The following is a 22,165-nucleotide window of genomic DNA, read 5'->3' on the forward strand; positions in this document are numbered from 1 at the left end:
TCCTGTCTATTGAACTGCTGTGAAGCGAGTTTGGCTACAATTCTTGTAATAGGTGCTATACAAATATAAAGCTTATTTCTAATATTCATATTATTATTATATATAAATAAACTATATTTAAAATGAGTTACCTTTTAGAGAAGTGATTATATTTGTATGCCAATATTTTCCTATGGTAAAGTTTTCGTTTTGCACTTTTATTTTGATAGTAATAAGATTGGGACTCTTATTTTGAAGGAACTTTTACGGGTTAAATCAGTTTACCGATAAAGATTTAGCCCCAGAAAGCACATGGCTACTTAGCATGCAAAATGATGTCATTATGCATGTTAAGTATGTGCTTTCGTTATCGGCTGAATCTTTATTTATTGATTAGATCACGTTACTCTGATGATAGTGTTCAAGACAGCCTGTATGTCTGAACTCGATCCTTAGAGTAATGTGTTACGGAGCCTTCTCTTCTATATTGTTTCCACATAACGAGCATTTTGCGCTGCTCTTTTCCAATGTGGAAGCAGACTGTGTGAAAGCATACAGCACGATGCGGGGTGTGTCTGTAGACATCTCTAGACTGGAACAGCGGGGCCCAGTACGTGAACTCGCCATACAGGATAGAGGACATCAGACTCCAGAGAAAATGTGCTCGAGTCCGAGTCGGAGCGTCAATGTACGAGTCGAGTCCGAGTCATCGTGGGGGGGGGGGGGAATTCACGAGTCCGAGTCCGAGTCCAAGTCATCCTGTGCGAGAATTCACGAGTCCGAGTCCGAGTCGCGTCAATCAGTGCGCGAGTCCGAGTCAAGTCACGAGTCCCGAAAATCGGCACTCAAGTCCGACTCGAGTCCGAGTCCAGGACTCGAGTACTCCATCTCTGATTTCAGGTGACTCCTATAGTTTGGAATCTCATAATTATAGTGATCCTGTGGTGTGAAGAAAAACTAATTTGGATTGTGAACATGTTCAAGAGATGTCTGCTTTGTAGATCATATGTTAAGGATACACCTGTTTACCAAGAAGCTTGTTTTGGCAGTGCATAATATTCTAACCTTATTGGATGACCTAAAGGTTAGCCAGGTGATACTGTTTGCCTATCCATAGTTTTGTTGTCACATTGGACTGGCATTTTAGTTGTGTTGCCTCAAGGAGGAGGAAGCATTGGGTCCGTGGCTCCATCCTTATGTGTGGTGTGTCACCTGCTTCAAACCATAACTTTTGAATGAGGCTACTCTTTAGTCACCATCCTGTCGGCTGTCGAGCAGCGATGCGTAACAGACGGTCCGTTGGGACACGGGATGCTTATGATAACGGAGACGACATGAAAGCTCCGGGCGGCCGCTGAGCAGATGGTGTACATTAACATTATACAGAGGGTCTGTGACCGCACAGCAGCCCCACACTGTGATGTTGAGATCAGGGTTAGAAATAGGCCTTAACTTATCATCCTACCATCAGGTTATTTTATATAAGCCCATCCAATTCAAGCATTAATGTATAGTCTTCTAAAATTACAGTGTGGGCATGGCTTATAACCAAACTACAGGTCAAAAGTATAAAATGTAATATAACATTTTTCTTAACAATTTAACATTAAAAGTATAGCTAGAGAAAGAAATCATGACACTATGACTTTGCACCTCTCGTTAGCGCAGACATTGCTGCTTGTTTGAGTAAGCATATATTCATGTCTTACCCACATTTATAAACGTCTACTACGAAGAACTTCTTCCGATCAATTGCGTATATATTAAGCATTACTAAGAAATAAGAAATAATAATGCTTTTACTACTTATTAAGTCTTGATAAAGGGACTTAAATGGGATAGTATACCAATGGTATTTTCCTAAATCAATATACTTTTAGTCATTGGCAAATAAAACCTCACTCACCATTCAACATACAATTCATACACAACAAAGGGAAATGGCATCTTAAGTGATGATTTGTAATACTGCAACTATAGGCTATACATACTGCAACATTTTCATTAGTGGGTCATGAGCCCAGCCACAATTGTGTAGATTGTGTTTTACATACATCTATGAGATTACCACTTTAAATACAATATGATACACATGGATGTGCATCATTTAACCAAACACTGTGTACTCATGTAAAGGTAATGTAGCAGATAATAGAGACACATCTATTTTAAAAAAAAACGACATTTGACTGTTTTGTGTTGATTTGTGTGTGTAACCAGTTATGCATAATGGGGGTGCTGGTGGTCCCCGGCTGTGACCAGCTCAGCCTTACCGGTGACTCTGTGTGATGTCTCGAGCCTTGAAGGTTTTATCCAGCTGTATCTCAGGTGAACTTTGACGCCAGTCAAGCTCCTCCTTTGCTCTTTTCCAGATGATTTCACAGACACGATCAAAGTTGTCCCGTGGCACGTGGGGATGAATCCAGGTGGAGCGTGGAAAAGGTCCAAGTGCACTCGTGAACATGTGTGGATGATATGATAGCATATTTTTCTCTCTGGTCCTCGCACACATGAGCTTGTCCATGATCTTTGTCAGTTTTCTTAAAGCGTCCAATTGTTTGTTTTGAACCGTCTTTTTGAAAGGAAACATTCTCTGATGCATTCTTGTCATGCTGTCATAGCAACCGCTAAGAATTTGAGATGAATCAGTCCATTCCTTTATCTTATAGTGTTTTAGTATATGATCTCTAATAATGAACCTATCTGAGTGATTCTGAGAATATGAGTTAGATGTGTGCGATAATGTTGCACACCTTACACACACACACACACACACACACACACACACACACACACACACACACACACGCGCGCACCCATACACAGACACACACACACACACACACACACACACACACACACACACACACACACGCACACACACACACACACACACACACTCACTCCCCTCATATTGTTTACCATCGTAAATCATTCAGTAACACACACGAATGTATCCAGAAATTGAATCTGTGTCGCAGAACGACATGTCGAGGAGGAACATGAGCACCCCACTGTTGGCAAAGTTTAATTTAATGTGGGGAGGACTATTTATGACTCCATCTTAGGGTTGAAGGCCAACGTGCATTTCATTATCCCGACTGTTTCCATGCACGGAGCATTGTGGAAAACTAATTATAACGGTCATAAGCAAAAGTGGAAATGACATTCAAATTTACTGTCGAGGGTTCCAGCCTGTTAAGCATCAATTTCACGTTTAGTGAGCAGGAAGTGGACATCTATGTTAAACTGCCGGGCAACCCCATGATTGTTTTTAATGGATGGAGACAATGGCCTCGTTTTGGACCCCTAACTCTTAGCATAACAAATTGGAACACGGTGGAGGTCATGTATTATAATAACTATTACTATTATAATTTTTTTAATTACATTTGTTTTTTATCTTCTGGATTTAAATGTATCTAATATAGTATATCAGCAGCAGCATCAGGCAACCACCAGACTCAGGGACAGTGTTGTGCCTCAGGCCATACGACTGCTAACCTCCTGAGCTTGCAATATATTTTTTTTATATACATATTTGTTTGTAAGTCTTGTATTGCATTGTTCGAAGAAGCTGTGACTCACCTTCTTCATTACACAACTATTGTAGCTCTGTAGAAATGTTTGTTTGCCTTTATTTTAAAAATAAATGGAGCAAATTAGAGCTCAACATTATTTTTGAAAACGTGGGAATATCTAATTCTAGATGCTACTGAGAGTGGGAGAGATAGGGAGGGTGAGATGGAGAGAGAAAGGGAGGGTGAGAAAGAGGGAGAGAGAGAGAGAGAGGCGCGCAGAGATCGAGCAGGTCTGCAGTCTGATTCTTGGCGTCGCACAGTCCTGAGACGAAGCTGTGGCCAAGCGCCGCAATACTGGGAATACACACTGCATATTCCTCTCTATAGTCAGATCACTGACTACACTACAACGCTGGAGAACTTCTAAAACGAGACGATTTTCTCTTGGATCCGGATACCCTCTTTGGCTCTCCATCATTCGTCGTTTCGTTCATTTTAATCTCGGTCTAATGATGAGTTTAAACGTGGAATATCGGCACCGCAAATGTTGTTAAATGGAGATAAAATAAAGAGAAGGACACATAAGTACTGCGGGGAAAACTGAAGGAGGGATCTCCTGGTTTTTTTCTACCTGTGCTTGGTAATTTCATATGTGGAGCGGACGTGGGATTTTCGGGATCTTTTTTACGCGTGTTGGGTAGATCAGTGACCACTTGAATCACGTATCCCCCTTGGTTTGCCTTCCCTCATTTTCTCCCCCTTTAGGTGTGAAATCTATCTTGTCAGATAGAGACTCTGAACCCCTCGGTCCCCGCATGACATGGTTCAGTCCAGCTGCGAGATCCGAGCCTCCTCCATGCATTGGGATTTTTCTCAGCACCGACACCGAGTGAATCTCCTCTTTTTGACCATCTGAGAACTATCGTGCCTGCCAGACTCGAGAAACAGCCCCTGCCATGACTACAAACCGGGAGGTAGCACCGGGACTTGTGAGGAGACCGGAATGCGCATACAGGAAAGGGGACGGAATACGGATTTTTGCTATAATGAAGTCGGGAGTGCAGGTGCACCATTGGAGCCGGGTGCTGTTCCTATATATGGGGCTACTGGCCGCCTCAGTAAAGGGTAAGTCCCCGTCTGTACAGCTGAACACATGCAAAATGCAGCAGGCTTACCCCACTCCTCCGCCCACCCTCCACGATCCCCGGTCTGAATGCAAATCAGCAACACATACATACATCCTAAAGGCGCATTTAGGAGCAACCTTGCTGTCCTAATGTCTCTGTTCTAAAGACAAAAGTTATTAATAGAGAAGAGCTGCATGGTTGGGGAGCTATTTTTGTGACAGTGGATCCTCTGGAATTACTGAACCTCTGACTCTGTTGATGCGTTTCATTACATGAATGTTTTTAAGGAAATAAAGGGGGATTGGATGAGCGTCTTTCATGATTTGATAAGCATCATGTGTGATATCTGCTTCCTATACATGAGGTTGTGTAATGGTACAGATGAACGTTGGCCTGGCATGAGGACATCAGTTGATGTGGTCAAGCAGGCTGCTGATTATTATGCTGTTTAGGGTCCTGTAGTGTGTGTGTGGGTGTCTTCTTTCGTGTGTGTGTGTGTGTGTGTGTGTGTGTGTGTGTGTGTGTGTGTGTGTGTGTGTGTGTGTGTGTGTGTGTGTGTGTGTGTGTGTGTGTGTGTGTGTGTGTGTGTGTGTGTGTGTGTGTGTGTGTGTGTGTGTGTGTGTGTGTGTGTGTGTGTGTGTGTGTGTGTGTGTGTGTGTGTGTGTGTGTGTGTGTGTGTGTGTGTGTGTGTGTGTTGTTCTTCCTGGTTGTTCCCTCTGTTTCCCAGCAATTTTAAACGATTTTTTAAAAACATGTTGTGTGTAGGTTGATTCCCCTCAGTCTTTCTGTGTGGGTGTCTGTGTATGTGTGTGTGTGTGTGTGTGTGTGTGTGTGTGTGTGTGTGTGTGTGTGTGTGTGTGTGTGTGTGTGTGTGTGTGTGTGTGTGTGTGTGTGTGTGTGTGTGTGTGTGTGTGTGTGTGTGTGTGTGTGTGTGTGTGTGTGTGTGTGTGTGTGTGTGTGTGTGTGTGTGTGTGTGTGTGTGTGTGTGTGTGTGTGTGTGTGTGTGTGTGTGTGTGTGTGTGTGTGTGTGTGTGTGTGTGTGTGTGTGTGTGTGTGTGTGTGTGTGTGTGTGTGTGTGTGTGTGTGTGTGTGTGTGTGTGTGTGTGTGTGTGTGTGTGTGTGTGTGTGTGGTGGGGGCAGGCCTAATTAACTGACTGGGTTTTCTGCACTTGATTAATTGCAAATGGAAATCTTGCAACCGGAGCTGGGCATTCAACAGATTATCATTACTATTAATTTACTTTCACGTCTTCAACACATAATGTGTTTCTGAAAGGAGAGGGTCAGCAACTGATCCATGGATTTTACTTTATTCTTTCCGTGGACATTAATAACAAAAGCCCTGTGGCGTTATTTAGAGCCTATGCGTTTCGGGGGGAGAGCCGCAATAATTTGTGCCATCCCAGAGCAGGTCCTTTGGCAAATAAATCCAACCGTTTTATCACTGTCTTGGCTCCACACCACAGAATGGGCACTATTTTTAGCAAAAGACGAGAATACTGCCATGGCCACAATATGAATTTCACCGTGAGTCATGGCTCCGTGTTCGCCCACTCATACCTTTTGGTTATACAGCGAGTGAGTGTAAACTTGGCACCTTTTCAACATAACTGAAGCACATCAGGTTTCATGCTGCATAAGTGTGCTTTGAGCTTGAAAATTATTATTCTACAGAAACGTCATCCCTCAAGTCTCCCACCAAATATCTCCCACTTGTCACCCACTTGTGACCAAACTCGTGTTATCAACCACGCAGAGGGTTTCTGGTGAGTTGTGGGTTTATCACACATACAGCTGAGTGCCCAATGATACTGACAAATCTCCCTCGACTTTCATGTGGAGTAAATCTTATTGCGGCTATATTCGTAGGAGGCTTCTTGTTTTATTCGCGTCCGGGGATCTTTTTTTATTGCCCACTCGCTGGCCGTTTTCGTCTACCCCTGGAGCCAGTAAAGCGACTCTAACTTATTGCACATATTTACAAAGAACGGGAAAGGTTGGACCATCTGTCTTACCGTCTGTAACAACATTTACTTTCAACGGTGTCAATAAATATGTTTGAATACCACACGCCTGCGTGGAGGTGGTCTGGCGCGTCCCTCGGTGCAGCTGCAGCCACCAGCAATAGCCCCATCCTCCCATTGAGCGGCACCAGAGCCTCACGCTATGCTGAGAGGCGGAGTGGGGAGGGAGGAGAGGACCCGGGGATCGTGGCATTTCTCTGCCCATGTACTACATCAAACCGAAGCAAGCCTTGCCAATTAATGACCAACAGTGTACTGATGATGTACATGTATATGTACATGATGTCCAAATGGAAAGGCTGCTCATTTCCAGGCTGTGTTTGACGTGTCAGATAATAATGCTTTAATACTTCATTTGTCAACTCACTTTACGCACGTTTCCTGTTAACCCATTTATCATTCCCAAGGGCCCCAGAGATAGAGATGTGGGAGCGATTTTTTTTAACAGAGATATTGAAGAGAGCAGTGTCTCCATGGGATTTAAACCAACTGTCCCAGTGGACCCGTCGTTCAATAAACGGTAATCAACCTCCATTCATCTAATCGCACACGAGGAGAGGATGGGGAGGATGGAGGAGGCAGATTGAGGATGACGTGTCTTGCCTATCTCGTGCGTGTTCCGGCTCTCCACGCCAGCTCCACCAGTATTAGATCATCCGTCAGCGGCGCATAAGACAGTAGCTCAGCATGTCCATGTATACGCAAGATCACGCTTCGTTGTCCTCTCCTCTCTTCCACGAGCTCTCCTTTATTCAAAGGCACCGCGTTGTACTCATGATGCAACTTGCAGTAATGTTATGAAGACTGGAGGCCTCGATGCCCCTTTCCTTTTTATCTTTTTTACTTCATGACATTTGTTTGTATTCGCACCGTCCTACTGAAAAAATAGGGTTGGGGGGGGATTTATGATTTATGATTTTCGAGGCAATAACTCATTGACAAAAAAGTCGTTCAAGATCCACAAATTATAAAGGGAATTCATTTTTAAGACCTTCGAGCACATCAAAAAGGCCAAAAACCTATAACTAATACAATTGTCATATACTTCATGAGAAATGGGCGTAGAATATTTTTAGTTTAATATGACTTTCTCTTACACTATTAGAAGCCAACAGGAATGGTCATGTGACATCAGATAAAATGACTAGTAATTGAGTGGAAGACTTTCATCAGAAACTCACCGAAGAGACATGATTTGAGCACCATAGACAGCTGAGTTTGAGCTCAGCTGAAGTTCTCTTCAGAACCATGGTCAGCTCCTCCAGCCAACAGCCCCAGAACCAGCTGCTCCTCAGCGGAGGGCGAGCTGGCTCTGTAAATAGGGATGTCTCCAATGTTTTCATGGCTTCTTTCCCTCAATTAGACACAGACTTCAGACCACTATTTGTCAAGATCATTATGACAATGTTTTGCTGCTTGAGTTTGCACTGGATTAGTTAACTGTTCTACATTGCAAGCGTTGAGATAAATCGCTGTCACATAGATTATCTTATTGACATAGTAATTAGTGCAATCATGTTGATGGAGTCAAAAATACCAAACATGACCTATAGTTCAGAGTTCTCAAATGTGCAGATGTTCTGTTTATCTTTGTTTCATGACAAACTAAATATCTTTCAAATGTCGGTTGGATGGACTACACCAGCAATTTGTTAACTTCAGTAAATTGACGTTTAAACCAGATTCTTACATTTTATTTGCTCACATGAAAAACAGTTGGCAGATTGCTTGATAATGAAGTAATCTAGTTCAACCCTTAGCATGCAGTGTCTCATATTTGCTGGAAATCCTCAGCATCCTGCACATTCATGTTAATTCCAAGCCCCATGTTGTATCAGAGACTTAGCCTTGGTGTTTGGTAAATCAACATGGACGCCCTGTGTTGCCTACTTGATAATTGTTGGCTAAGATGTGCGGAAACTAAACTAGAGATGTTTCAGGGTTCTTATGAACATATTCCCAATCCCAATTCAGCAAACCCAATATGTCTTCCCATATGTGTTTGATCGTGAATATTTGGGCATCTCGATTCCCTTTGCTTCTCATTCATCTCCCACCTGTCTGCTTATATTCTCAACCTCAAATCCTCCACTACCTGCACGCTCTGTTGCATCCCATCTGCTCTCTACATTCACTGTTGAGCAATAAAGGGAAGAATTAGAGCTGAACAACAGATGACGTTATATATTTACTCAAAATGGAGAAATGTCTGAGAATGCAAATGAGTATAAGTGAACTGCCAGGTTTCCTGCTTGAGCCAAAGAGGATACAAATGGTTTGGAGTGGGAAGTAAAGTATTGGTCAAGATAAAGATGGAAATCATGAAGAGGTGGCACTGGGAGGGATAAACAGCTGCAGGACTGAATCCACTGTGAGAGGAAACGAGAGGCAGAGAGGGGAGACGAGTGTTGGAGTAGAGGGGTGATAAGCTTACACCAGCTAAGCGATAATCCAAGCCCTATGTTTCTGCGCCTTTTGAGTGCTGGGAAAGATCTCCTTTCTTTAGTAAATTATCTATTTAAAACTCTCATTTTCTTATCAGGCATCAAGCAGGCTCCTATTTCAATAACTAACAGCGTGTAAGTAAGCGTGTGTGTGTTTGATCTGCCATCCCCTATTCACTAGGATGATTAGACTAAAGTGTTGACAAGCAGGTCATTAGATAAAAAAAGGGCCACTGAGAGAAAGGATGTGAGTCTGTCCAGCTTTTACAGGATGACATTTCTCCGTCATTATCAGCTCCCTTATGTCACCTGCCGGCTGAGGTATCATCCTCATCTCTCTCTCTGTCTCTCCCTCACACCTTCTCCTTCTCTCATCCCCCCTTTCTGCCTCCATCCTCCTCTCTGGTGATTCACACTGTCACATCTCTCCAGATGGCCAGAGCTCTGTCAGTGTGCTTCGTCACACCGATCACAGCCACACAGTGACTCACACACATACTCCCAACACAAACCGGGCCATTACACCTTATGAGCTCATAGCCAGATGGGCGTTTGCCGAATTTCTTGATTAAAGTGGCACTTAATGAGATGATGAGGAACATCCAATTCATTTTCAATACAATTCTATTGCCTCTATCATCTATTAAACTATCACGCTTGATGGTATTGCCATTGTGAAATAGTTTGATTAAGTATTCCAATATGATGCATACACATTCAAACCAAGACATTCATTCATCTGGTGGCTCTCGCTGCAAAGTCAATAGTTCAAATTTGACAGAGGCAAAGTGAAACCTGGCGAAAACAAATGCTTGTTTCCTTCAAATATCACTTTCAGCATGTCCCGGAGTGTGGCGTTAAATTAATAAATGTATATTTTGGCTGCTTTACTTATCCAGGGAATATAAATCTAGCTGTTTTCTGGCAGTGCCTGTGCTTCCCATTCACACACACGCCTGTGAGCTCAGCTCCATTAAGGCAATGGGGGGTTGATGGAGGAGTTATGGCAAAGTGCCTTGCTCGAGGAGATGTAGGGTTTTCCTACCCACATCTCCCAGTAGAAGACATTAGAAAGGTGTGGTTGTAGCAGCTGCTCCCAAATGTAAATAAGTACTTTGCTGCAAGCCAAGACATATCAGGAAGAGAACATACATGTTCAATACATCTATCACTAAAGGTAAAACAAATATCCACACATTCCCTGAGCTATGTGTGGGAGAAAAGCTATGTCGGAGAAGTCTCAATCTTGATTCAGATTCTCCTCTTCCCGTTAGCAGGCATAGGGATTCACTCCGGCTACTGTAAATCCCAACAATGTGATAGACAGATGTAGATGTCTGTCTTGTACAGACACGGAGCTCAGGCAGGGGTTTCTCTAGCTTCCTGATTTACAATGTTCTTATCAGATATCAGTGATCCCAGAGATTGAAGATTAGATGCTCGGCAGGAGGTATCTCTTGTCCTTGTCTTTCTTCTTTCCCTGTACAGCTCCCCTCTCTGCTCGATGTATAGGAAATCTGTCAGTGGTCTTTTTCTCGGAAATAGGCAGTGTCATCATGTTAAGTGTGTGTGTGTGTGTGTGTGTGTGTGTGTGTGTGTGTGTGTGTGTGTGTGTGTGTGTGTGTGTGTGTGTGTGTGTGTGTGTGTGGTGTGTGTGTGTGTGTGTGTGTGTGTGTGTGTGTGTGTGTGTGTGTGTGTGTGTGTGTGTGTGTGTGTGTGTGTGTGTGTGTGTGTGTGTGTGTGTGTGTGTGTGTGTGTGTGTGTGTGTGTGTGTGTGTGTGTGTGTGTGTGTGTGTGTGTGTGTGTGTGTGTGTGGCCTGCTTTTCTATACTTGTAAGCAACCATTTTAGAATCTAAAGCATCATTTATAGTACAATAACAGCCCGATTTAGAAGAGTTTTTGTGAAATTAAATGTTACGAAAGTGTCAGTCTAGACGCCTACAAATTCACAAAAGCAGGAAGTCTGTTTTATTGAAACAAGTAGAAGCTGTTATGTTGCTCTTTACTTTTACTCTAAATCCATACATACCTCAAAGCCACCTTTTGACATTTTGAGAAATACATAATATGTGGTTTCTTGCCTTCCTGACAAGATTCACAACATCTGTGCGGTAAATATAAGGCTTCAAGTAGAAGAGAGTTTTACCATGAAGACTTGAAACAGGGGATAGACCGCCATGATGTTGCTGTCGTTGCCAGTTCAACCACAATACATACATCGATGCAATGTCATGTTAGACGTTTGCAAACCCACAGAGACTTTGTTCATGTTAGCAATCTGTTGTCTTGCATCTCAAATTTGGACCATTTTACATTTTATTTGTGTTTTACTATCAATCATATTCAGGAGCAAACAGACTCAACCATTGCTATCTAAGACTACTTTTTTGTGCACATTTGCTGCAACCATGTGAATAAAGTACATTAGTGGAAAACATTACATTTTGCATTTGAAGACGTGGTTGCCAATCTAAATAATTAGTTTTCCTCACAATCTTAATACCTTTGATTTAATTTACATACATATTGCCACTGCATCAATTCCCAATCTAATTCAGTGTGGAAATGCAATATGCAGAGAAAAACATTCTCATCCATTTGAGCGGGATCCATGCAGCCCTTAACATTTTGTTCTGTTCTCCAGCTGACACTTGAGCCTTCCTGGGGGGCAGTTAGGGTCCGAGTTGAAAGGCTAAAGTATGAGTTGAAGTGCGGCTGATGGATCAGCTGCCGCTCGTGATAGATGGAATAGTCCTGCTGAGACGGTCATGACCTGACCTAGGGATCACTGTTCCACTCTGGGTTTATTTAATATACACTGCTCAGAGGGGACCCACTGTTCATGAATACGCACTCACTAACACCCATCACCACGGTTGTCCTGGATGATCTCATACATATAACACATCCATGATTGCCTTACCCCGCCCCCTTTTGATGCTATTTAGGTGCAAATACACAGCAGCATGTAATCAACTTTGGCTGTTCGGCATAGGTTCAGTTTTCCGTAACTCAAAGAGCTCGGCTGTCAGATGTGAGCAGAATGAGAATGAGGGGATAATTGACCTTCACGGTTTCACACATTAGTGTCACGCGCAATTGTGTTTTTTCAAATAACGACTACAGAGAATGGAAGAGAAAATTGAGAGTGATTTGAGGCGTGTGTGGGTGTGTTTGTAAACAATTATGTATAATGTGTGTGCATGGCGGTGTAGGTGTGTGTAAGCATGAGATTATGTGTTAAGGCGGACTCAAGAAATAATGAATAATAGAGGAAAATTATCACTCTTCTTACTTGTTCTCCTGTTTTCTTGTTGTCATGGGAACAACATCCAGCTTCTGTGATAGAGGCAGCGAATGAAAATCTTTGAACAGTTAAAATACATGTATATTTAAAATGCATATGTATATATGTTTTCTAGGACACAGATTTCAATGGGCTAGTTAGCAGACCCTTCTCATTATTGGGCCTCACTGCAAGAGGCCACACTCATTTAGCAGGCATCCCATAAGATCTACCAGCAACACAAACAAGATGAAAAGCTTTCTACACTTGACATGATCAAAACAACTTTGAATAAAGGCAGCCAAATTAAAACCTAGAGACAACCAGCTAAAAACACAAACACAAGAAGGTTATTTTAAGAACATAGAAAGCAATGGCAATTAATCAGCTTTGTGGCATATCCGCCCACTCACTTAGAACATGTAGCAGAAACAAAGTATATCAAAGAAAAACACATTGCTTAAAATCATTCCAAAACTAAAAAGCTCTTAGTGGCCCGCTCCCTGATGAGTCTTGTCTACCTGGGTTTGTCCAGGTCAGGTGAAGCAAGAGCAGAGAAAGAAGCATGGCTTTGTACCAAATGCAATACTGTAGCTTTATTACAAATCCAAACGTAAAAACACACAGAGAAACAGACATGTACATTTCTCCCGGCATCAAGCCTCACAGTGTTTTGTGTGGGAGGCCCATTTGTATCAGTGCTGAATAAACTCCCCCACAAAGACAGGGGTCTGTCTGAAAGGGAAGAACATGAACCGTAGCGTGTCTTTGACTCACAATGGGCTATTTCTTATTGATTAGCTTGAAGCCTTTGTGCTTTGGTTGCTGAGGAGGTGTGTTGTTCACAGCAACCCAAACATGCCATGAGGCTATTAACTGTTGAGCATGTATTCAGGTAAATAACATGATGAAGAATACACTCCTAAAAGCTGTTGGATATTTATTTAAAAGGGATAGTACTTGTTTAGTTTAAGGGATTGACGAACATTGTGTAAAAGTGAATTGGTGGCTTTATAGGGTGGGTGACAATGTTGAAGCTCTTTTTGGCTGGCATGATGATACCAGGTTAAATATGGCCCAGCTGGAGGGAACTGCCTGACTCTTCTCTTCCTCCCTTTCTGAGAGAACACATGCTCCATTGTGCCTCTTTTTTGCCGGCCCTGAAAACGGTCAAAAATGTATGCAAGCACTAATGCAAATATGTGCTTCTGCATGCGTGCATCTACTTGCTATCATGGGGGTTGTTTATTTCCTTAACCAACACATTTCTCCCTGCAGCATGTTGTGACAATGTGTTTTTGTTTGTGATATATGTTTTAAGGCATATCAAAATAATCCTTATGAATTTTAGAGAAGTGGCGGTGTCCAGCCTTCTGCTGCATATTTCTCCTTACTCTAAACTTTGCTCCGTCCAGTAAGTTTCTGGGAGCCATCCTCGATAAAACAAAGCAAGATGTGCCAGATCATAAGTATGCATCCAAGAGGAAGCCACAGCCACAATAAAAGTCAAACTGGAGTTGGCTCAAATTGGCCTGCTGGCAAACACTGTTACCCTCGTTGAACCTGATAGGAGGGGCAAACTTGTTGTGTTTTCAAACCGAAAACCTTCAAAATGTACCACAATGTGCCTTATCTTTTTTAATGTGCTTCCATAAGAGTGACGAGACCCCTGAAAGGCATTCCAGAGCGGGAGGTATTGCAAAAATGCACACCTATACGTATGTGCTTTCTTGAGTGTCTTCTCCATACCCTTGCTAGTAATAGGAGCAGTGGGCCGCTCTGAGCAGGGCAATAAGACCCTCTGGTTCCTAAAACAACTCCCTGCTAATGCAGCTTCTGCTGTTCGAGTTTACAGAGAGAATTGTTTTTATTCACAGATTCATGTGGCAGGAAGTTATTCCGAGCGTCGATTGTTCCCCGTTGTTGAAATGCAAGCTCAATTTTTCTGCCCTTTCAAGGAAACCGCATTTACCATTCAGCCCAGTGGGCTAAGTGGAAGCAGGCCTATCACTAGTGCCTTCCACTGCATTTGGCTTGTCTGTAATGGCAGACTGTGTCTTCTTGGCCCGGTCATTAGTCTAATGTATGGAGGCGAGCGGGATCGCTGAGCTCATCCATTTCCATTTTAATGGCGGCCATCTAGAGGTTAATACGGATATGATGCGGTCAAGGCGTGCATATGCGCTGACATGTCAAGAGACAAATAGTGGTGCTGAAAGGATCTATGGGGCGGAAGGGATTATCTTCCCAGCAGGCAGGCAGTTACGGGTACACACACACGTACGCACGCGCACACACACACAACATGGTGTTGTTTAAAGTTTATTCATATGGTAGATATACAGTTGCAAGAAAAAGTATAAGTGAACCCTTTGGATTCTCCACACATAGCGTTGTGTGTTCCTTCCAAACAACTCAGCTTTGGTTTCATCTGTCCACAGAATATGTTGCCAGTAGTGCTGTGGAACATCCAGGTGCTCTTTTGCAAACTTCAAACGTGCAGCAATGTTTTTTCTGGACAGCAGTGGCTTCCTCCGTGGTGTCCTCCCATGAACTCCATTGTTGTTCAGTGTTTTACGTATCGTAGATTCGTCAACAGAGATGTTAGCATGTGCCAGAGATTTCTTTAAGTCTCTAGCTGACACTCTAGGATTCTTCTTCACCTCATTGAGCATTCTGCGCTGTGCTCTGCAGTCATCTTTACAGGACGGCCACTCCTAGGGAGAGTAGCAACAGTGCTGACCTTTCTCCATGTATAGACACTTTGTCTCCCCGTGGACTGATGAACATCAAGGCTTTGAGATACTTGTGTAACCCTTTCCAGCTTTATGCAAGTCAACCATTCTTCATCGTAGGTCTTCTGAGAGCTCTTCTGTGCGAGGCATGGTTCACATCTGGAAATGCTTCTTAAGAATAGCAAATTCAAAACTGGTGTGTATTTTTTATAGGGCAGGGCAGCTTCAACCAACACCTCCAATCTCATCTCACTGATTGGACTCCAGGTTGGCTGACTCCTGACTCCAATTAGCTCTTGAAGAAGTCTTTAGCCTAGGGGTTCACATACTTGTTCCACCCTGCACTGTGAATGTTTACGTGGTGTGTTCAATAAAAACATGAACACATATAATTGTTTGTGTGGTATTAATTTACGCAGACTGTGTTTGTCTATTGTTGTGACTTAGATGAAGATCAGAACACATTTTATGACCAACTTATGCAGAGATCCAGGTAATTCCAAAGGGTTCACTTTGTCTTGCAACTGTATATGCAATAGTTGATAGCGTTGTTACTCGATAAACCTTAAGGGACGCACTTATTTGGTTGATGAATATTCATTGTTTGATCTGATGCTATGCTCATCTTGTATGGATATAGCCTCTGATATACCACATGTATGGAGGCTTTATGGTTTCTCTTGAGGATAAGGAAAGAGCAGAACTATCTATTTGATGAGGGAGTTTGTGGTACTGACACTGAGGTTTCCCAAAAAAATACTTACTAATACAATTGGAACAATTTCACTCAAAATGTCATTTTCTGTTGCATTGATTTATCATTTCAATATGTTGTTGTGTATCCAAGCTGCAGTCCAACATCTGTTGACAATGTCAATGCCACTATACACTCTGTGCCTTTCTAAGAACAGTGAGGCCCTTTATCAAACATTCAACAACAAGTTTAATTCTCTTCAGTTCATTATGCAGCACATACGGCGTAACACACTTCTATTATTGACTGCGAGAACACGATGGTCCCTCCATCTTTGTCTTTTGTCCAAAGACAAACTTGAATCTTAGATGAGACCAGGCAGAGGCGTAGAGGGATAATGAAACTGAAGTATTGTTGTGTCTTGATGGTATTATATGAACGTGATGTTGGGATTATGTTTGCCAAGATGACATTTCCTCCCATTGATAGGGTGAAGCCGGTTTAATTGCATCTCAGCGGAAGAGTGACTGATATGTGACACTGTTATAGGGATTACACACATGCATGTGCAGACAACTGATACCTCAATACGCCGACATGGTTGTCTAATTGTACTCTCATATAAACAAAGTACACACACAAAATCAAACTGCTGAAGCAGCCCTCTGAATAAACTCTAGGATTCGCTAACAGTGCAGATTATCTTGCTGCTAATGTCACACGGGCACATAGGCAACAAATAGATACAAAATAACTCCCCGTTATCTCTTTCCTATTGGCTGCTCTTCCTCTCATTGACCTTCTGACATATTCCTAGTTCCGCACTTTCATTCTTCCCCCTCATTACCTCTGTGCTGCTATTTTTTCCTCCGCCTCGTTTGTCCCTCATCTCACCTTTGCTTCTCTTATTCCTCACGTCTTCCAAATCTATTTTCTCCATATGTCCATACATACAGTCAGTCAGTCAGTCTATACTCGTATTGTTTGCCCCCTTCACCCTCATTCTTCCTCTCTCCTTTGGTCTCTCCATGTCTACTTCCTCCACTAAGAGAGGTTTCTGTCCCGCCGGAGTACAGCACAGTGACCATCAATTCATCAAAGTGTCACAGCACGCCGCTGCAGCTCTGTATGCCCGCTACTAAACAACTGCCCAAAGAAAACAATAGCTCCCATACACACATACACACAAACACAGACACACACACACTGGATGGCTGCCCCAGCAATGTCAAACCTCTCCTTGTACATTTGGCGGTATGCAGCACACCAGACATGGTCGGTGCCAAACGGATGCTGCCAGTGGCGCAGTGGGCTTCGACGTGGACAACATATCTGTTGAACTTCCACATATATCAAGCATAGGTAACATTCTAGTACGAGCCAATGAAAATAGTTGTCATACGCATGCTGGGGGATAAAATACGCCAACCACTTGAACAAGTTAGCAATATGCCTAACAGCTGAACCAGCATATTGCTTTTACTACCCCATATTCTTAATGGTTCACCTGAACAACTTGAGAAAACATGACCTTCTACTTTGCCGGGGGTCCGCCGTGCTAAAACAGCACAGCCAGCAGTCTCTTTATGGGGTCTTTATGATGTGTCACTGAGGTCAACTGCAGGATGGGCTCTCCCCTCCAGATTTACACTGAGGGGCTTCACAGTGGGTCAACAGCTCCCAGCAGCTAATTTCATAATGCACCCTGGGCGAGGCTTACATAATTAAACCGAGCCTCAAGTGAAAGATGCACTTTATCAAAGACTCTAAAGAACAGAGAGGAGACTTACAGTACCTCGGGTCGCCTTAACTGCTCTTGTATCTTATGGTAAGAATCTGTCTCGTGCAAAGTCCATGGAGAATAAGAGTCACTACAAAATCAAGCAAACATCACCAACATTAGTATCACAATCAAACTTGATGCTGTTGTAAAGCGGTCCTTAGTTTGCTACAAAAGTGGGTTCTTAAGTGAGCTTTGATGTGTCTGTTTTGGTTTCCAATTATATTCTGACCATCTCTTTTTCAGCATGGATGAATTCTTTGTGGCTGCAGCCAAAACAGCAAGCTCTCTGAAAACCCTCTTTTCGTCTTTTATCCCAGATCGTGTGCGTCAATATCGATTTAAGAATCGGTCACTTGGCACAGATGCTCACACTTGAAAGTAGCATTCACTAGAGTTCTGGTGCACTCAGTAGACTCATCCTCTGTCGTGATTTGTTTTGCTTAATTGTGCTCATAAACCAATGAGCCGCTTTCCTGCATGGCTGATCACCTGTCATATATCAGGAGGACAGCGTCTTCTGTCGCCTAACAAACCGTGCACTTTGATCATGTGAAACGCTTTTCATTCGTTGCAAAACGTCCTCTTTAGTCGTTCTTTTTGTAGTTCCTTTTCAGATATTAATACTGAGGAATAGACTCTAAACATACAGTATCTAACATGGAAAAAGGCTCAGGAACATTTCTACTCTATCCTGGAACTGGTTAATAACAAGTCAGTTGGCTTCACATCCATTTTATGTTGATCTTAGTTCTTCCCAGCCCACGCACCCTAACTCATTGTCTATGCAGAAGAGGTTAACAGTGAACTCTGACCCCCATCAACTCTGGGATGCGGCTGCTGTATGAGCCATTGATTGGCATTTGTTTGAGGCCATAATGAAGGAGATGATGAGAGGATTATTGACCATGCTGTAGATATGAAAGTCAGGTTGGAAACGTGGGTATGGATGTTTTACCTGGATAATGGTATTGACCTATGGTAATTGGGAGGTTGGTTGCTCACTTGCTGCGGCTATTTAAAAGAAATAATGAAAAATCAGATTTAAATAGCTCTCGCTTTGATCATTTTTCTTTCTTCTCGTTACTGCTTAAAGATGAGGACTGAGAGAAGACTAGAGGAAGAGTGCGCTATAATGCAGTCATGTTCAGCCTTCTATACAGTATAGGTCATATTTAGTTAGCCTATTGTCAATCCAATTTCACACTACTTTATTCATGTCTTCCCACATTTTTTTACGCAGAGGAATTCATCCCAGCAGCAAACAAAGAGCTGAACTCGACATAACACATATAACTTAAGCGTATTCAAGGATTCAAATACACACACACGTTAGCATCTTTTGGAAGAGGTCAAGCGCATATGAAAAGTGCTGAAAAGTGACGGCCCCTGCCTGCTTTTTGATGAGAAAGCCCCCGGGGAGTCAACATGGGAATGATGGATATTCTGTGACTGAAGATGCTATTATCATCTCGCTGCTGAGGCCATCCAGAAAGTCTGGATCTCCACCTCCTGATACTATCTCTCCTTTTCCCCTCCCCAGAAGTATTGTGATAATGTTCTGCTGTGCTGCCTGCAACAAAAAGCTAATATTGGTTTCTGTTTGTTTGTGTGCGTCTGTGTGTTTCCAGTGGCATTTCAGAAGTCATAAACACCCTGATGTGGCACATAGCCCCTTAAATCTTAAAGCTCGTTTATTGCTTGGAAAACAAATGTGACGTTCTCTCGTCTGGCTAACAAGGGATTATCCATGTCCGTGCCTATTTTTGGATAATTTATTCTCTTCTTCCCTTCTGTACTTACTTAAAGAAATGTTTTATTTATTTTTCGGTTTAGAGTAAGACTGAGAGGAATGAAAAGTGCCCCATTTTTTATTTCCTTTTGTCTTTTCTTCTTGCATGGTGCCTTATTATCGGTAAATCCCCGCTGGTGTTGAGGCGCGTTTCAGAGTCATTTGGGATTGTTTATCCATCAGAGAGTTTACGAAGCAGCACAGATTCTGTATGTTTCACAAGTATTGAATAAGGGATGCACATTCCCTGTGGAGGAATGTAACAAAGCAACCTTCACTTCTACATGTTTCGATGCCCCTCATGTTTACATTCCGCATTCTTTTTTTAAATGCCCTGTTTCCTATGCCCTCAGGTAATGAGCGTATTTTATTGCATTGATTCATTCCAGACTTTAACACAGCTTTAGATGTAAATTAACAAAAATCATATCTTCTGCACCTGTTTGTAATATTGAATAATATTGGTTATGCAGATAACAGATGTCCTCCAATTATACTCTCCTACTTACATGTTTGTGGCTGAAGCAAACAAAGAATAAAATACACATTAATCATATAAATATCATGTTTTCTCGCATGACGTTTTAACTTAGTCCTCTATATAAGGATGTGTGTTTAAGCAGGTTCCTTTGGTGTGGCCAAAACATATGTTAAGTTTCTTAGGCAAAGGACAATTATTTTAAACATGGTGAACCAAAATGTAACCCTTGAATGGGCATTCACAAATACATATTTAGGAAAATGTATTGATTGCTATTTTCTACATTACACCCATTATACACTGTTATAACACCCATAGTACACATAAATGCATCCCTATAAGACGCCTATTTCAACATTATTTCACCCTTCTTACGCAATATTTCTCCATTATAAGACCCATGTTACATCATTAATACACCTGTATTACACCCTTATTTTACCCATGCTGTATTGTTATTAAACCAATAAAAGCCTAGACCCATATCACATCCATTTAATACCAATATCATACACGTATTACAACGCAATTACTCCGTTTTCCCCAGGATACATAAACATTCAAGCGTTAAAAAAAACCATGACTGCTTACGGTTTGTAATGGTCCAACAAATGTACATTTTAATCTCTTGTCACCTGTTAGTGGGAGACTGGCAGGTGACTGCTTACATTCAGCTGCCTTTGTCATTTTTTTTTTGGTAAATGAGTGTGGAGGAAAAAACCATCATCACCTTCATATGTCAAATGTTATGATTTAGGAGGCGACACACACACACACACACACACACACACACACACACACACACACACACACACACACACACTCATTAGTAGATCAACACAAACACACACTAAAGCTACACAACATATTATGTGCAATCACACATGAGGCTACGTTGGGGATTAATTATAACTTGATCTTTAACATTGATTAAAAGTCTCAGCTGTGCTCAGATCAGTCATTTGGCTTTGGGATTCAAAACACACACACACACACACACACACACACACACACACACACACACACACACACACACACACACACACACACACACACACACACACACACACACACACACACACTCATAGCTCATACTACACACATGCAACCTGCACTCATAACACACACAATATAAATGTAAGATGCAAAAGGTAGGACTTTAGTGTGTATCCTTTCCTAATTTTCTCCTCTCCATGTATGCCCTGTGGGAGCCTATTACTGGTGTGGTGAGGGCCAGTGCATTAACAAGTGTGTGATGATGGAGGTGGTGGAGGGTGAGCATTTAGCACTGCTTTACTAATGGCTCAGGCTGCATGCTGTAGGTGATAATGGATGTTTCAGCGATTGGTGCTGTTTGACTGTGGGTGTGCATATAAGTGGATTTGTGTCATTTCCTTTTTTGGTTGTAGAGGTGTTTTCAGTTGAATCTTCTATAAATACTTTCTACACTTTGCCAACACACCATAAACTCTTTTAAAGGTTGCCTATTATACTGCTTCCTTGGTTGGTGATTGGCTAATAGTTACACAAGCCAAACAATTCGTGATGAGATCATAAAGTGGCTAACATTTGATCAGCTCATTTTCATTTTTCATTTTATATAAATGGATCAGGACAAAAAGTGAGAGCATCTTTTTTCCTCAGGGGACACATGTTTATGTATAAAAGCAGCATCGATTTTGCATAATAGGTGACCTTTAATGACTGCCTGTTCTTGTTTTCTCTTCACAGCTCAGAACTGCAGTTACACACTAAACAGTCCCAATGGGACGATAGAGAGCCCCGGCTATCCGTACGGTTATCCCAACTACGCCAACTGTACATGGGTGATCGTAGCGGCGGAGCACAACCGGATACAGCTGGTGTTTCAAGGCTTCGCTCTGGAGGAGGACTTTGACATCTTGTCTGTATATGACGGGCCGCCCAGCCCGGGGAACCTGCGAACACGGTAAACACGGCTAACGTTTCTTATGTGCATCATATGTGTTATATCAGGCATGTGTTTTACTTTAAATAGGACATACTCTTGATTGACAATAGTTGGATACCAATGTGATCTTTTGAATATATAGTCAACAGTGTGACATTTCAAATATATATCTACTTTTCCTAAATGACAGAAATTGCAGTTAAATTATGCAGATTGTTAAAGTGACAAAGGTTAGATTAGCGATTACTAAAGTAACTTGACCATTGTCAAATAAGGATGGATTCCTATTGGTAATCATGACTCAAAATAAGAAATAAACAATACAAAATGGTCGCTCGTCAGGCTAAAATTCAGGGCTTTGGGCATGTTCA

The 22,165-nt window shown here is 42.2% G+C and overlaps 2 protein-coding genes across 2 annotated transcripts in view; one reads left to right on the top strand and one right to left on the bottom strand.

Annotated features, from left to right (window-relative positions):
- LOC117455468 (uncharacterized) overlaps window positions 1-2,515 on the bottom strand; it is a 38,776-nt gene extending 36,261 nt beyond the window's left edge. The window contains exon 1 of the mRNA XM_034094986.2: window positions 2,253-2,515. Within this exon, the coding sequence (XP_033950877.1) occupies window positions 2,253-2,503 (251 nt within the window). The 5' untranslated portion in view covers window positions 2,504-2,515. The remainder of the gene's footprint in view (window positions 1-2,252) is intronic.
- A 1,784-nt stretch (window positions 2,516-4,299) lies between these two features.
- Window positions 4,300-22,165, top strand: part of csmd2 (CUB and Sushi multiple domains 2) — a 280,443-nt gene continuing 262,577 nt past the window's right edge. Inside the window, 2 exon segments of the mRNA XM_034094476.1 lie at window positions 4,300-4,625; window positions 21,596-21,812. Of these exon segments, the coding sequence (XP_033950367.1) occupies window positions 4,457-4,625; window positions 21,596-21,812 (386 nt within the window). The 5' untranslated portion in view covers window positions 4,300-4,456.

This window comes from Pseudochaenichthys georgianus, chromosome 11, assembly GCF_902827115.2.
Source record: "Pseudochaenichthys georgianus chromosome 11, fPseGeo1.2, whole genome shotgun sequence".
Lineage (NCBI taxonomy): Eukaryota > Metazoa > Chordata > Actinopteri > Perciformes > Channichthyidae > Pseudochaenichthys > Pseudochaenichthys georgianus.